Genomic DNA, 18,372 nt, shown 5'->3' on the forward strand with positions numbered 1-18,372 from the left:
AAGGTGGGGTTGTGTACAGAGTGAGGCCAGGAAGTCAAGGAACTAGAAACAGCTAGCTAAGAGCTGTTCCAGGTCGAACGCTGAAGAAGGAACGCCAAGCGATGGTATCCGGTTGCCTTGATTCTTTAGAAGGGATATCGACGACGACAACGATGCTTTTCGTGGAAAGAGCTCGTCACGTCAAAATCTTCTGGGCTCGCCATAAACTTTGTTACCAGCGGAAAATTTGTACGTTGGCGAATGACGTGGCCACCTTCATATTGTGGAATCTCAAGCTGGATGAAACAAGTAGTCGCTGGTTGGGTCAGTTCCCGAAACCGCTGCAGTCGCTCTGCTTCATCTCTGCCTTAGACCTAAGGCCTCAGTCGGCCTAGCTGAACAGCGGAACCCAGAATCCTGAACCCCTGTCGCGCAGTCAGGCGAGCGACCGCCGACCCTCGAGTCTGCCGCCAGACACCCAGTCATCCAGTTGTCGTTGACTTCGCTCCTCCTTTCGTATACATAGCTATGGCGCGGTTGGTGGAAATCCAGTCCTTAGATTGACGCCAGGGAGAGGGCATTTCGAGAGGGTCAGGCCCAAACGGCTACGGATTTGTCGATTCAAAGAGAGGGCCAAAGGAAAGTGTTGGGGCAGCACAGTGTCCCGCGGCAGTAGCAGACACAGCATCGTTGTGGTGGTCGGAGTACGGAAGTCGACGCACGGCTTGGACGCTGCTGTGACGATGGTTATGTGCGCATCGAATGTCATGTGTCTTCCATCATCTAGGTCCAGACAGCAGGAAAACAGAATTTCGTTCGGTTGTCCGAGCTGAGTGATTTACTGTACTTTGCATTGGATGTTCATTCGCTGATCTAAGATGTCTGCTGAGATACGCACAGCCGTTAAGGAGCAAGGTGTAGCAGGCGTGCTGGGGGACCACGGTTCATCCCAGACCTAACACAAGGACTAACAACGACACATTCATTACCACCACATATAGATAGACGTACACAAAGTACCTACCTAAAGGCGGACCAGCCTTGGGCACCCCTTCTTTCCGTTTCCAGCACGTTCTATTCCTTGCAAGGAAAGGTCATCTCATTTTGTGTCACCTTTTCTGGCCTTGGCGTGATCTTCCGCTTTCGCATGTGCCTGGGCAGAGGTCGCTTGCTTGGTTGTTCTGCAAGCGTGGTTTCGTATCGCAGCGGACTTTGCTGTTAGCTTTGCACCGCTTACAGCTGCATCCAACACCGTTGCAGATAAATCGCAGCGCAGAAGGACGCCGAAGAAACTTGACTTGCACCACAACACTCAGGCCATTCTCCTCTGTGCAATTCAAGCTGAGCCCTCTGTTCAAGCCTCTGTTAGTAGTGCTTGGTACCTTCGAACAAAACCATCGTACGCGTCGTTGTCGAGATAGCGGACGTCGACCACGAATGTCTGTTCCTGTTAGCATCTTTTAACTTATTTTTCCCCTTTTTCTTCCCTTCTTTATGAATGACAACAGTCACCAAACACACCAAGCAAAACGTAGTCAGCAGCAGGTAAGCAGCCATGCCGGTGGACGACGCAGAAGCCGCATCAGGGCTACCGGTGACCTAGACTGCAATAGAAATGGATGGGATGTATACGGTGACGGCGGCTGAGGAAGTCGAGATGCGGGAAACTGGGCTTATACAAGTGGCTAACCAATTGCCCCTGCTTTTCTTGCTAGCTCTTCGGTGTTCGCCCACCAAAGATCCCAATAGCGGGAAACTGCTGCACTTGGGGCTGCTTCTACTAGAAGCGATAGTACCCCCTGGTACCGCCTATTGCTAGTGCCTATTTATAATAACCTCAATGCGCACGGTACGGCAGGCAAAGTGTACCGTCTGTTTGTGTGTTTCAAGGACCATTTTTACGATTTACAATAGAAGCAGCACGATCGGCAAGCTTTGGAGGTAGATAAAGCCATCTACCACACTTCGCCTAGAAGCCCTTAGACTTTATTTGACTAGCACGACTAGGCTGATGGCGGCTAAAAGTGGAAGATGTGCTCCTTCGATTGTGGTGAGCAACGCACTCAGCTCGCTACTGCCAGTCGACGGTGCAAGAGGAAGTTTGGAAGAGGTAGCTAGGGCAGGGCAGCTCGTAAGTGCCCCATCAACCAACAGAACAGGCAGGCAGGCAAACAGCCAGACACAGCCTACTTCCGACCAACATAAACCACTTAGACCTGCCATAGGCCCTCATTTTTGCCCCTTGCCTTCAGCACAAATGTTTTGCTCATTCCAAAGTCGTTCCTGCGCGATTTAGCTCCTCTGCCATTTTACTTTGCTTCCACTCCACCCCTTCTCCCCCCACTCCCCCGAAACCCCTGAACTCGTTCCGTGCTGCAGCTACTTTCTGGTCTCTGATAGCGGGCGTTGAGCAAAATCGCTTCCTCTTTGTCTCTCCCTGTCTCCTCTCCACTAAATGGGAGCTTTCTGCCCCACAGTGATCTTGTAGGTCCTTACTCCCTAGTGTTCCACATTGGAACTTGGCTAGCTCTGCGACTACGGCGCCGCTACATGCGTTCTTCCAGGCTAACAAGGTATCTATACAACAAGTGCAGTCTCATCTCGTCGACCGGGCCGACTACTCAAGTTAACGAAACTCCGTTCAGTGTCGCAGACCAGCATCCCAAACCGAGTGTATACACCAGCGGCAGAATCCAGTCAGGGCTCCAATCGACGCACCAGACGCAGGATTACAACGATGAAATGTTGCGAGGATCTTTTTTTTAGAAACCATCTTATACAACATCTACTGCTGTTATGCCATAGAAATTTCTCGTACCAATCAGAGCTGCCGAGGCCTGCGATGATGCACTGGAATCGTGGTTGGCTACGAACCGAAGAGATATAAAGGTAGTCTAGGTTCAAATCTGGGCATAGATACGTTGGATCCTCTAGCAAAAATTCGAGTAATAAAGGCAGCAAGAATGGGTACGGTTCTAACTGGTTTCCCGCACAGTCCTTCCCGACTGCTCCTAATAAGTCCCCGTAAGGCCTTGAAACGTAAAAACAGTACTATTAATGTTACCGATAGAAAAAGGCGCAGCTAAGAGTTTTACTTACGGAAAAAGTTAAAACTCGCAGCTAACCTAGTTCAATGTGTAGTTCTATGAATGGCCAACTCACTCCCGATTAACCAAACACACCCCTCGCTCATTCTACAACTTAAGCTTACCCACCATTCCTTATTCTGACTACATCGAATAAAGACTCGCGCCCTTACACTCACAAATCGATACACATGCCGTAAATATACAACTGTGCATATAACGGATGCCACCCTACACAGAGTCTCTTGTACTGACTACCCTCACACGACAAAGTCGAGGGCGACAAGAGCGTCGCTCCCACCCAGCTACCATGGATTACGACAGACGCTACTGTGACCATTGAGTAAAGAAAATCTATTTCTATCGAGTCGACAAGACTGTTCGTCCTATAGCGTCATCATTGAGTCTCGAAAGAAGTTCTACATCGAGTTGCGAAACCTCGAAAAACAGGGCGCAGTGCATATAACGAGATCTGGTATTCTTATAAAGCGCTACCGTAGAGAGAATTTTGTTGGCAAAAAAAAATGCTCTTCAAAATACCGTCCGACTGACTACATCTGTCCTCTACCATAACCATCATTCTAGCAGCACCGTAAGTCAACGGCAAAGTGAAGGAGCCAGTGGCTCCGTTGCCAAAGTTCGTTCGGGTATTTTCTGTTTTTATGGAACAAACAAGGGTGATGGTGCCGATATGCTTAGCCAGCGGCTGCAAACGTCGCAAGAGTTGCGCGCCAAAGCTAAGCCAACGCGACGCTAAAGGAGCACGTCATCTACATTATGGACCACGGTTATATCTACCCGTCCGTCTGAGCACTAAATATGCGGGAGCGTAAAATGAAGAAAGAAAGGGCGAGAGAAAGAGGGGTATAGAGATTACTGTCCCCAAAGTACTTTTGCGGCTTGAAAAAAGCGCAATCAGTCCTCGTACGGCGGAGCGTAAAACGGCTCTTTTTCAATAGGTGGAGGCAACACAATGCTATGCAAGGACACTCCCTAGTCGATCTGACAGGGATGGGCGTTTCTTCTCTTGCAGCGGAGCGTAACGCTGCTCGGCGAAGGCTTCTCGTACGAGAACGCTACAACGCAATAATAACCCAACAGCTCGACCTGGACTGTCAATACAGGCCTGCAATAAAACTGCTGTCTGCCATATACTTCCTTCAGCATTGCAAAATCCGTAGCCTACCTAGTTACGTTGCTAAACGGTTGTAGGACGTTCACGACGATTATTTCTGTCACTCAACAAAAACCTCTTCTCACTCCTAGACCATATAATAGTGCCACGTCAGTATACCTCAGACAGGTTGCCACTTAACCAGATGACGCTCTAATCCTCAACAATAATGGACGTACGCGAAGCGTGTACCGACGCAGAAATTAAGTAAAAAAAGATGTAAATTGTGTGTAGCTTAATTATTTTTTTCAATTTGCAGTTTTGTCTGGAGCATGGTGAGGCGAAAACGGCGAAGAAAAAGACTTGGTAGCAATATTTGCAGAATCTCTATCATCAAAAACGCTGGCGTATTATTCGGATAATTGATAGAATGCACATAAATTGGTAACTCACTAAAGAAAAAAACACTTCGATAATTGCGAAAACGTATAGTATAGGCAAATATGTCTCCCAAATGTCCTTTAGTTCTTTTCGTGCCACTAGGTGCTATTACGGCTTTTCCTTTATCACTCTTATCTTCTTATAAAGCTAGGCATATCCAATAATTAACTTGGTAATATCTGTCACAACCAGCGCGTCGAATAATTTCTTACCAGCTTTTTTTTTTTCTCACACAAATGCTATTTTACAACGGTTCTTCCTGGAATCCGTTATTGGCCTAATACGGCGCCGCTGGGAGATCTGTTTTTCTAAAACCTGTTGCTTTATACCCGCTTACTGCGTATCCAGGGCCACCTCGCTTTTCACAGACCAGATGGATGAAATGGAGCTGCCACTTATGATACGTTCCATCACCTCCCACCAACCTCCCGTTTTCGTTGCACAAACCCCTCTTCGTTGTACTTGCTACATTCCGCTAGGTGGGAGCTAAGCATCACCTTTATGTATCTGTCGTGCACGACATAGTCGGTTTTATTTTCTTGTTTGCTTTTGCCTCGTGCTGCTATGACCTGTGAGTCTGGAATTGTACCGGCATAATAGAATACGTAAAAAAACTATGGGAAAATGCAAATTCTCTCCATCGGTCGGTACACGTCAGTTATCACCGATTCTTGTCACTAACGGAGCCACCAGCAGTATCGGGGTCCTACGACATCGGGCCGCTTTCCAACTACCGGAACGAATGGGCAGGCCGCTAATTTCTAACGTAATTCTACGCTAATCATAGTGCTGGTATAAATAGACGCACCTGGGATGTTCGTTAGCACTACGACGAAATCTGCCGAAGGTACGGAACTAAAAGAACAAAGGCTGAAGACAGCTGACTGCTAGAAAGTAACCGAGAGAGAAAGAAGTTATTCCAACTTTTTCCCCGAGTAGCAGCCGATGCTAGTAGAGTATATAGAATCATAGTGAATCACCAGTTACCCAACATCGCCAGCGCCACTGTCGTAGCTACCGTATTCGGCAACTTGCTTCACTCCTTCATGAGTTGCCAATGACGACGGTGGGGAAGAATTGAATCGACCCAGAGCCAATCCCTATTAAAGATTTGGGTAAAGAATGAGGCCTTCTCGCCGATATAGTACCTACAACACAAACGTTTGGAACGTGCAACGTCCAATTGAAAGGTTTTTAGTCTGCGTGGTGCAGCTTTCCTGCAACAGGAGTAGCAGTGCTTCCAGAGTGGTTTCCGTCTCTGCTACTCTTCCTGCCTTTCGTGTCACGCTTGAGAAACAAGTAGAGATGTTTTCTTCGTTATGTGTCGGTTGCTCTCTGACGACAGCACGGACGAAGCCAGGCCCAGCCTTCTAGTCCTAGGAGGCGCCAGCCTCCCGGAGCCTTATTTCCGTGGATTTTGCTAAAGCAACAGCTTGATTAGCATATCTTATTTCCATTTCATGTCGGCGGCATTCAGGTTAAGTTTCGTTCTCAAACCAACCTGAGAGAGGGCGCCGAAGAGAGGGAAATGGGGATCAGTCGAGTGCGCCTATAAGCGGTTTGCATGCTCTAATCTCGCGCGGTCTGATGTGCCGTACCATTGTGACAGTAAGACCTTGCCCGTGCGGCTCCTGCCAATTAAACTACGTGCTTTGTTCGATGCTTCCGTTTTTCGCCGTTGCCGTCCTCTCAGGTCGAGGCGACCTCTTATGCAGGTTCAGTATAAGATAGAAAAACGCTGCATACTGCTGTAACGATGAGAACCAGAAGGAGTGCTTTGTTAGTTACGCGCGAAAGGTCAGGTCTCGCCGTACAACTTTCGGAAAGACCTGAAGCGGCGCCACCATCCACGGCTGGGCCCTAGTTCTTAGTACCAAGTCATTGCCTGTCTTTCTCTGCAGCTGCCTATATATATTTATTTGTAACCGTAACATTCGATTAATATGTACCGCGGTGCGCAAAATGACCTAGAACGTGTGTTCAAGCAAAAAAATAGAGAGAGCGAAAGGGACTACGTGTTTCGCTTGAGAAAAGCGTACGATTCGAATAGTAGATCGGATGGATGTGTAAGCGTGTGTGGGCCTAGGTTGAGAAGAACCAGCAATCAATAGATAGAGGGCTCCGTTTTCGGGCGAGAAATATCGAGCTAAATTGCAATATGCACATGTCAGTAAGTGTGCCTTCCGGTATAGCCGTTAAGGCAACAATCTATTTGAGAGCAAGCAACAAACGAGACAGTAAAGACGAAATGAAATTATCATCGATTTTAGGACTACGACGATTAGGATGCGTATATAAAAAAAATTCGGTTAAGGCTTGTAATTCTTTTCCAGGCACGAAAAGAAAATTCGAATTCCGTTCTAGAACGTTTCAGCGCATTACATGCGGCTACGTCTGCGATTATAATGAAGTCAATCGGTCTGTCTGTTGATTCCATATCATAGAGAGAACAGGTTCCTTTAGCCTCAGCTGGTTGAACCCCTTTGATCTACTCTGGTCCGTGCAGCTCTTAAATCTATAGATGGTTTTCTGTACTTACGCGCAGGTGCGTCGGATGACGTTACGAAGCTCCCCTTTCGTAGATGATTCCAAGATGATGTGTGAGTATTGTGTAGACGTTTGATGCGTGACGTCGTTGTTGTTGTCGCAGTTGTAGACGAAAGATTTCTACATTTGGTAACAAAAGTATAATAGGCCCCATAACACGCCATTTCAATTCGGGTTTTGTGGAAATTTTTTTATAGGGTTGCGGGTGTTTTGGGATTACGCATTACAGTGGCAAAGACAGGCAGATCTAAAGCTTGGCCTGAAGCTGAAGTCTTTTGGGTCATTGCACAAATCACTACTGTCACCAAATCTAGCAACGCTAGCAGCAGAAGCAGTACTGCAAATATCATATTTTAAATAGTTATAAGAGAAAATATACACCTCGCTATGGTTAATTAAATAAATATGAATCTCAGTAGATTCGTACGCAGGTGCTAAAAGCTCAGATATCTGTTGTCACAGATGAAATTGTACTAGAATAGAAACTAAATAACAGCAAACGTAATAACCGTTAACCGGCATAATACAACGCGAATCGAAAAAGGGAACATCACCTAACGGTACTTCGGTAAGCCTGCAGCGATCACTTTTTGTGCGTCTAGGCTGAGTCGGAGAGACGAAGTGGCTAGTCAAACAGGTAGGCAATTATCATAATCAAACAAATTTAAGACGCCAAGTAGAAGCTAGGAACAGTGCCGATCGTCCTGACTACGTTTAGCTGTCCTCTACACGGGTCCAAAACGGGCGGAGGTTTTGTTCCGTGTTTCAACTCAACTAAGCCTGTATCGAGGATAGCACCTCGGTGTGCCCATTGCCAGAGATGACCAGCAGTTAGAATAACTGGTAACAATTAGCCAGCTAGCTAGATAGCGCAATAGAAGTTCCGTTGCTTCCTCCACCTCATCGCCTTCTCCTTTTTAGTTTAGACAGCAATTCTTCGTCGCGACGTCCTCATTGATGTTTTTTTTTCATACACAACTGTTCCTATGCGAGCCGTGCTGCTGCTGCTGCCCCCGGTTCCACTATGATTTTTTCCTCTTAAATATCAGTCTTACATGTACTCACTAACACGGAACATCTTTTTGTTAAATATAAAGAAGGTAGTGCGGTCAGAATTGAATGGATAGTGCGAATTAAAACGTTCTGCCCCAACATCCAACTAGCCGACAGCGAGAGTCATAATCGTACTTTTGCTGGTTTGCGCTTTTAGATACTCTCTTGGTGTTAATCTTTTTCACCTTTCTTCGCCTTCACACTTCGCAGCAGATCTTCGCACAAGAAGAAAAACAAGAAACATTACCTCCATAAAACTGAACCCAAAAATACACACGCGCTTCAAGTGTTGTCACGAAGAGAGCGTCCAAACAATTGATAACATAGGCTCTCTCTGTTTGGATTGCCGCCGCTGTTGCTAAGGTTACTGCCAACTAAACCAGTCGGCAATGCCAGCAACGCTACTTGCTCACCTCGAGGCCCTTTTACCGGTGAAGACAGCCTCCAAGACCTTCTATTTCCGGTTGCTTAGTCGGGAGAAAATGAGTTTTAGAAAGTGGCAAACCTCCTTCTTGACGCCGACAGCGACAAGGACGATGGCGCTGTCGCTCTTCGTTGCATTGCCACGTTGCTCCGTTTCTGCATTATCATTGACAGCGGTAGTCAACTAGACGTAGCCATGCCACGTGAACCGTAATTGGAATTTGTAATTCAAGCCAGCTATGTGCCTCCATAAGCTAGCTCTTGTGGAAAACGCGTTTTCCAGGCCCGTCGGTCTAGATTTTGCGTCAGCTCGATCGCTGGTTGTAGCCTTAGCTCCAGTGTCTGTTCACGTCCGTTCGACCGTCCGATGACCGCACCCTGCCGCGTTTATCTGGCGGCTGTGTTAGTAAAAAGGATGATGCGCTAAGAAGGCCACAGTGGAAAAGTCCTCGGCGCATAAGACAGTTACGCTCTCATAGACGGTAAATATTTAGAAAGACGTTTTTCTTTTCTGTCTTGACGATGTGCGACGGTGGCGGCAGCGGCGAAAGTCCGCAGCGGTTGCCTGGAGGAACGAGAAAGGTAGCACAAGTGCTTCCTCTGCCTGGAGCTCTGGAGTCACTTGTCTGTGGGGAGTCTGAAGGCCTCTGAGTAGTCGCTTGCGCCTATGCCCATGGTAACGTCTATATATAAGTGTCGCTTTGAGCGAAGAGCGCGTGAAATAGTACTTGAGAAAAGTTGTCAGTAGTCTTCGTTGGTGAATTTGTCGACTGGTTGTGATTCGGAGAAAAAGGCTCGCTTTATTTTCCCAGTTTTCATTCTAGGCCCCATCCGTTCGAACGGTACTTACTCCTCAATCCATAGGCGTTCCAGAAAACGGACTGCTTCGAGTGACTGATTATAGCTGGCTCTTCTTTCGCCACGATAAGGCTTGTAGCGACCCGAGGCTTCCAGCCATATCCGAATCGTAGGGTTGAGGATTCCCCTTCCTCGAGGCTGTAATGTGTATACATGTGAGCGAGAAACTGTTGTGAACGGAAGACGCTATTTTGCTTGAATGTTGGAGCACACCACAGAGATAGCCTGACCTCGCATTGGCTTGGAGCATCTCATTTTTGTTCGCATGAATGTGCTTTATCTCATTTCTATCGCGCTATCCTTTTGCTCCACTTTAATCCATTCAGGCGCTTTGCAACGAAAGCCAGTCGTGCAGGATTCAGGCAAGCCTACTACCATCACTGCGTTCAAACCGCCTCAGTGCTTGGTCTCAATAGCGACCGCTACAGTTTTTAGGGGTGGAAGGGTAAAAAAAGGTTCATACCAAAGCACCAGGACAAAAGGCCACCGTTTTTGGAAGCATCGTTTGCGACCGAACGCCACGCCACATACGATGGTTGACCGATGCTCGCACAATAACGGGCTCTAATCTGTGACAGTGCTAGACGTGTATGCTTCCTTGTGGCTGAAGGTCAAGTCCCGGTAACGGCGCGTTTAATTGAAATCCCCCAAATACGATAAGGTTCGATAAGTGCCGAAAAAGTTTGCCATTAGTATTCAAGAAAATATTCACGTTCCAGATTCGAAGCACCTTCCCTCCCTGAACAGAAACGAAGCCAAAAATTCTGTAAGAACGAACGCACGCGCGGCCGAAAGTTGGCTGTGAGAGCAGGCGTTAGAATTTGACAACTCGATCAAGATGGCAGATGCAAATGTTGATTGACTTCTTCCAGTTGAAGGAAAAACATTCTAGTTACGGTGCAACGGACGCGAATCTTATCCTGACAATTCCAATTAACTGTCGTTAGGTCAAGAAATAGAATAAGATACACTTCGGTAAAAGAGGTACACGACTTTGAAACTTTGGACTGGACAGTGAGAATTTGAAGGACCATACGTTAGGATATAAATGTTTGATAATGTTGTAGGTTATGTGAGTTAATATCTCGTGAGAATCATTAGCTGACGATGTACCTTTTTAACTGGATCGCTTGAAAGGCTTTATCATGCAAGGCAATCATATCGCAAACATGGTGTTCTCATGTTCAGACAGTCATATACGTTGGTTTAGAACAGTTTAATGATCTAAGGTTGCGTTACTACGTCTAAAAGCTAGATCGAGAAGTGCCTACGTTTTTCCGTCCAGATCTAAGGCACGTATATGCCATCAGAAGCCGGTAGCGATTTAAAAGCGGCACCGCCGGCCACTTGTTGCTGGTTTAACTGTCTTCCGATCTCAATTTACAATAACGACTAAAGCTATCGCGACCTTTTGAAAGCCTTTATAACTCATACAATATGGAGTTTGGCGTTTTCGATGATGAAAGTGTGCGTTGTCCCTTCGTTTCCTGTTGACTAGTGTATGTTTTTTTACGCTTCTGGTTGGATCTGCATTCATACGACATTTCGTCGATCAATTAGTATCTATGTATTCACACAACGATGGACCCAACGAGTGCCGACGGAAGTACTCGTCTGTGATAACATTCTGGCGCTATCGGGGAATGACGCTGCTCGACAATCGCAGGGCAGAACGGCGTACATAGAGCGTGAAACGCCAGCGACTCTGAGGTCGGCAACCGCTTCATCAAGGATTTTCTACCGTGGCATTGACGAAATACGCACAGCATACACCCTGTAGGTTTCGCTGCCCTTGGCGACAGGCGCCCTCAGTCGCGCGCATCCTCAGTGGCGCAATCTGTAAATGACGACGGTAACAACGAAAGGAAGCGAAAGCGCTATGCTAACAGCATACAGTTGAATTTATTCATGGCTTAAGCCTTACCCAATGAACACATAATCAAACGCGGAGCGCCCCTTTTGTAGATTCGGCAAATGTACCGGCCCCCCGCTTCCTTTGGGGAAGCTTGGTTTTCCCTTCTCTTTCATCTCCTCTTCTAACACCGTTCCTTCACTGTTCTCATCCGTTCGCCTTCTGCAGGAAAGTGGCTCAGGATTTGCACAAAGATGATACAACCAACATAGCGCATAAAAAAAACGCAGGAGAACAAAACATTATCCGATATAGGGAGAAACCTGTGCCGAGCTGTGGTCGTCGAAATCCCTGTTCGGTCCGTCACGACACAGCTCAGTGGGTTTCGACCGACCTCAGTTGCGGAGCCAATAAGTGACAACGGACAACAACTGCGACCCAAAAAAGACCGGAGAAGACACCAGGGGCAAGCTGAAAGGAGCACGACGCGGACAGCGTTTATCGCGCGGTATCGTATGACAGCATTGATTCACAATGCTAGATTCGAATTTACGATCATCATCGCGTCATTTACACGTGGCCTGAGCGAGCGAAAGGCAGAAAATAAACAGGGGTGGCAAAAAGAAAAGACAACCGTTGACTTTTTAGGGGAAGAGGGAAATGTTGGTGCTAGCTCTTTGGTCGTTTCATCAGATAGTGATGCTGGCATCCCTAAAGGTGCAGTGAGGTCGGCTTCTGGCTTTCTCTGTTCCCTCACCCTCATCCTTATCTTTTGTTCTTTCCCGTTTTTCCCTTTCCATGTCTCTTTTTCGCACTCTGTCTCTCTCACACAACCGTGGGTATTTGTCCCTTTTCACGAGGCATTGTCAATGACTTGCACCGAAGGGAATAATGGGCAGGTGGGGTAAGAAGGAAGGACAAGTGCTCCCGAAATGTAAGGTTCCTCAATCGTACACACAACTTACAAGATTTGCTCCCAATGTTTGCATGCAGAGAGAAGGTGACGAAGGTCGACTAGGAATTTTCATCCTGATTCTTGTCAGTACAGCAGAGCAGAGCACGGTTGGCCGAGAAGCAGCGGAGGAACAGTCAGCTAGTTTCCCTCGATATCGGCGATGGTCCGACAGCTGCCACCAACAAGCACGACTCCTGGCCAGCGGGGCTGAATGGTCCCAGGTTCGCCGGCGACTGACGGAGCAGCCGAGTCCCTTCTGCCGAAGAAAAGAGTGGCATTGTTGAAAAACTGGCATCGGTGGTTGCAGCAACGAAACAACGCAGCGCAGGACCCAGATGGAACCGAACGAAGAGATGTCGGACGAACAGATTGAACGGACGCTAGGTGGATTGTTGGTAATTCCGTTGTTCTGTCGGTCGGTTCATTGCTTGCTCGTAGTGGAACAAGGAGCAGAATGCAAGACGCCGAGCAAAGACGAAAGCAAAATAATAGCTAGTGAGATCATCAGAAAAACATAGGGGCAAGGTTTCGGCTTGAGAACGCAGCTACTTGACGTCAACGATTGGTCGAAATAATGGAACCGTATCAATGGAATATTGTGTAAATTTCTTTTCCAAACATAGTTTTTCTACAACACGTTTACAACACCGGACAAGAACGGATTTTGGAGTAGGAGGCCATATAGCCAGGGCACAAAGTCGTCCTGCACCGCTTAACGATACGCGATTCTCACTTGCGAATTCGATGGTTCACTGGCTACTACGGTCGGGCACTCTTTTGCTAATGCTGCTCTGGGTAGTATAGCACAAGACTCGGCAAATGCCCCGATTAGTTACTTTGAGTTGTAAATTTGCGCGAAGAAACAATGCCGTGTTAGTTCTAGCTGGCCCTTCGCTATGTCCTCGCTAATCTGTGTGTGTATAAACAACAGTAGCAGGCTGCACATATGTTTTATTGAATACCCACCCACCGCCGTTGACGCGGACGAATTCTCTTCTCATGGTTGTTGTTCATGTCCCCATTGTTACTACCCACGCTGAGCATTTAGCAAACACATCCATTAGTGTCTGCCGTTGATTGTTGACGTTGCTGTTGCTTACGCTGTTATTACCCCCGAGCAAAAATGGAATGACAGATTTTTTAGCCCCCCCAGGTCATGTACTAGGCAGGCGTAGCTGCATCGATGAACCTGTACAAGCAGCAGAAACTTACTAAACCGGACAAAGCCGAGCTAACCTAACAGGAACGAGGCGGAACTTAGAGCGAAATATGGCGTATGTAAAGGAATGAATGGTAAAACTATACGTACGGAAATGAGCCGCAGTTATAGCAGTAATAGCGGAAACGAATTTATAGCAGAAACAATGGCAAGTTAAAGAACTGAGAAGTTCTTAATATATAGGTATCGATTATATTCGCATTGAACGTTACAAATCAAAATCCAGTTGTTCTGTCTGTGTAAAGTTGGAGCGCAGATATATGTGCTCTTGTGCTACATAACGATATATCAAATTGAAGGCAGGCAAATTCAAAAAACCCAAACAGCAGCAGTCAACAACAACAAACATAGAGGTCAAATGGAAATAATGCCTCGAATACTACTACTAAGACGATAATGCTATCAAAGTGATAGGTAATGAATTGCTGATGAGATAAGGTACGACTGTAAGGGTCGATTTCTGATAACGAAAAACAGTAGCCTGATATCTGTACAACGCATTATAAGATAGGCATCGCCACTCGCAGAAATCTTACAATATATATATATATATATATATACGTACATATATATATATATTTTTTTTTATTGTATTATACCAAATGACAACAAGAGACAGGCAGGACTGACAGAAAGAAACCATATAATAGATACAACTATCTAACATGCCCATTGGTTGAGGCTTACCTTTCTCTTCGCCGACTAAAAGACGAGACGAAATATCGGTTAGTTCACTGATGTATTGTTCTGGTTCTATACAACGTTATATCTAGATAGCATATACAAGGGATACTCTGTTCCATCTTTTGCTTTTTTTTTCTAGCATTTCTGTATTGTTTGTCGCCGTTTCATAGACATCAATGGCATAGTGCTGGATTAAGCACAGAACGACGCTAATGCTAACATTTAAACGCCGGCGTAGCATATTAGTCACTGTCAAACCGGACCCTCACGCTAGCCTTATAGGAGGAGGGTCAAACACCACAATACCAAACAAATGCAAAGTGTTAAATCAATGAAATCATCACTTCAAACCCAAAATAACTATCAGGACGATGCTAATCAACTGAATTGAATTAATTAGTTTAGAAGGAAGCAGTCGTCGTAGTAACATGTCTAACTCCATGCTTTTCTTTACTTAAGAAATGTTCCTAGCGAATACCTACTCCAGCGAGGTATGGTATGAAAACAACATCCTACCTAGGTCAGACAATACAGCCTGGCAAACCAAACGGAAGCGGCATTATTGCGGATCGTTAGCACAGCCTTGATTCATTGTATATGCTCTTACCTGTTCTATTATATGATCAAAATACGAAAGAATAGAATTTGTGTAAAATTCAGCCGAAGTCTGCAATGAAATTATGGACAATAGTGGATAACGTACGCAATGAGGATTCGAAAAAACCTATCAGTAACATGCCGTCCAGGATCATGACAAAAGATTCAGGCTCTCTCGACTACTGTCGTCATCACAAAAAAATAAGACGAAGGATTTAAAACCTGCATGCGTAGTTGCCTGAAGCAGCTTCTAGCACCTATGCTCTGAAATACCCTTCTCTATCATTAGCATTATTTCTGAGTAGTTGAAATCGGCCTATCCGTGCTACTGCCACATATAGCACAGTGATATATTGATTGAACCTCCCCGAGAACAGCGAACCCCCGTTCCATTTTGGAATCAGTCACTCATCCCCCGCATCCAATTTCAGCGCGCAATGTATTCCGTAAATTCCCTCTCTATCGTAGATTTCTAGGCAAACACGATTGATAGATAACAGTTAATGGCGCTTATTTTGCCTATTCGAGATGGGGAGCCCAGGAGGCTATGCTAGACAACATCCAGTAAAAAGTTTACAGGATTAATATCGACCTCCTTCCGAGAAATCGCAGTATGCTGTGGCACGTTTATAAATAACAAAAACCACTCTCTATTAATTCAAAATAATTTTCGTTATCTGCTTCAGTCCTTAGTTACTACCTTTATAAGGCATAGGTATTTCTCATCGTTGTTACGTTAGGTAGCACCAGGATCACATGTCTTTATTCAGTAATGGTCGAACGGCACCACTGAATGATCAATGATTGACGTGTACTTCTGTTACTTTTTTTACTTCGAATACTTCCGTTCAACATGCTTTACGTATGCTATATACATTTATAGACCTCTATTAATTCCACCGAAAAAGAGGGTGCAGGGCAATAACCAAAAATAGGCAAACAAGTTGGTGCCGTATTTAGTAATTAGGAAGTTTATTTTCATATCTAACAATACGTTACGCCACCTTAAGTCTACTACGATGACCTCGATGCACTGCCCTTTACGGCTTAGCGATCTTCGTAACTGGGGAATATTCGCTTTCGCTTTCGCTTTGGTCTCCACCTAAATACTCCGTCGTCAAAGTAGGTTTGACGTTAGCGGTAGCAACGCGTGCCAATTATGGCACAAGATTTCCGCTAATCTCTACAGGGCCAGAAGCAAAAGTGAACGAAATTCAAGTTTCAAAAAAAAAAACTAAAGTAAATGCCCCTAGTAGATTATTATAGGCCACCAAAGAGGCCGACGCTTGGCAGAAATAGGCTAGGGCTTAATCTGGACTTGCTTTCATGAATCTAACCCGCAGAATCTCGGAATAAGGGAGGACCAGTGACTATCGATGAGAAATCGTTTGCGTATAATTCTATACAGCTCAATGCGCTTACCATACGTCAATACAATCCGTATACACATAAGGTTCTGCAAATACATATATATACTGTTAAAATATCATAGTACCAACTATCATAAGTCGAGGCTACATGTAAAAGATCTTTGATGCAAAAAAATTATATGAATATTTTTGATATGCATGGACTCGCCAAACCCTAAGTACTTTGTATTAAATAAAAAATTAAGCCACTTATAAAAACACTCCGTTCAGTGCATATCGGTGTCCGAACAAACCTGTTCCCCTGACAAAAGTCATCTGACGCTATCCAAACAATTAGTAGTTCCTTCGCCTTTGTGCCAAATCGCTCACGTTTACTCCGTCTTTGACCTCCCGAAGCCTTTTTGGCTTTACGTTAGCTTATTCGCTATATGAATTTAGATGCGTCCGGCCTTATAGCTGGCTATGTTATACGAACACATGACACTGGCGGACTGCTAATACTTTGCATTTTGGCTTTGTTGATCAGACGGTTTTGTTACAGATGTGGTCAACTACGGACACGGCTCCTTGCCTACGTTTCGCCTATTCTCTGATAATGTACATGTTAAATGTAATAAGTATTTAACCTATTCGTATTCGTTCATACCCAGTCAGTCGGTATTGATCAGCTAGAGCGGGGATCTTTTAAACATCAGTCACCATTGTTGAATTTTCATACGCAAATATAGTAGTGCGCGACCGAAATGAGACCAAAAAGTGCATCGAGTCACAGAGATTTGAAATAAAAAAATTGCATAGGTCAATTTAGTATGAATATACATCGACGATGTAACGAAATCGGTGGTCATAAGGACAGTTTCGATTTGTTAGCTCTTATTCAACGACGAATATAGGGGGCAAGATTATGGCCGGTGGCATCTGGAAAGGCCAACGACTGCCCGCTTTGTTTCAGCTCAAATATAAATCCGTTTCGAATCGTCAATGGCCAGCAGACCGTCCCGAAGTTCAGGTGCGAAATACATCTAATTGGTTTATCGTTCAGATTCGTGAAAGTAATATTGGTGCCTGCTTAGCCTACCATCAAACCGCTAGTATCAAGTTAAACGAAAACGTCTAAGCAATACCCGACCTAGACACGTCAGCGCGTTTCGTCTGTTTCGTTGTGTTTGCCATTGTCCAGCCTCAGTCGAGTGTCGGCTCACCTGCACCGTCGACAGTAAACTGTGCCGATAATGTTTTAAGGTAGGACCTTGGCAGGCAAGGCCAGTACCTGTTTTCGATTTTTTTCAAGACAGCGAAAAGCGAAATGTACTTGTTACGCTAATGGACCGAATAGTGCGTCTGTCTAGGAGATGCTGGCTCTTGGCTAACACCAGCAAGAGCGTAGAGATATCTAGAAAAACATACGATAAGCTGATGCCCATTGACGAACTGCTTTACTTTGTTGCAATCTTGCTTTCGTATCCAGTTCCCGATCCGTCCAGACATTTCAATTGAAGCGAGCTATTCTGTAGAAATACAAAGAACAAAATCTGAGCCTGACTGCATAACCCTTAACCAATCAACCGATGACTTAGTAATGGCCTAAATACTATCGAAGGTGACGATGTTACATGTGGCCTGTCTATTTATTTCGGCTTAGCCACTTGGTTTTTTAAAGCCTTCTATTCAGCATGGCATACTACCGCATAACGAACGAATGATGGTATTTCGTTGGCCTGCCTGACTGTGTGTGCCATGTGATGAGAAGCTCGCGCTAATTGTTCCCTGTCGTCTGCTAAGATATGCATCGTCGAAAACAACTTTTTTCTTGAAGTCACATCTGGCATCCGTCCATCAGTGTTACCTAACTCAAGCTGTTGTCAATTGTTTACCCTTTTGTTCTCCTTCCTTTTTTTTTTCTAAAAACAGTGCAGTAGTGCTAGTGACAAGATCATTGCCTTACTCATTTGGTCAATATGTGTGACAGGTAAATTAGACCGGTAAACCGTAGCGAACAAAAGCAGAATAGATTGACAAGTACAAAACGTAATGGTGGAAACATATTACGTACCATGATAAAACGTATACCAGTATACCACCGTCCCTTTTTAACCCACCCTTCGTTAGCAAATCACCCGTCTAGCGGTACATATTCAAGCATATACAAATATGTTGGGATACACACTATATGATGCGAACACTTCTGATGCCC

The 18,372-nt window shown here is 45.4% G+C and overlaps 1 protein-coding gene across 2 annotated transcripts in view; it reads right to left on the bottom strand.

Moving 5' to 3' along the window:
• Positions 1-18,372, bottom strand: part of LOC111261861 (band 7 protein AGAP004871) — a 329,925-nt gene that overhangs the window by 212,830 nt on the left and 98,723 nt on the right. Inside the window, exon 2 of one of the 2 annotated variants that reach the window (XM_086968872.1) lies at positions 14,215-14,229. The exons of the other annotated variant lie outside the window; for it this stretch is intronic. Within the exon in view, the coding sequence (XP_086824998.1) occupies positions 14,215-14,229 (15 nt within the window). The remainder of the gene's footprint in view (positions 1-14,214; positions 14,230-18,372) is intronic. 2 annotated transcript variants of the gene reach the window in all.

Source organism: Varroa jacobsoni, unplaced genomic scaffold, assembly GCF_002532875.2.
Source record: "Varroa jacobsoni isolate VJ856 unplaced genomic scaffold, vjacob_1.0 scaffold_602, whole genome shotgun sequence".
Taxonomy (NCBI): Eukaryota; Metazoa; Arthropoda; class Arachnida; order Mesostigmata; family Varroidae; genus Varroa; species Varroa jacobsoni.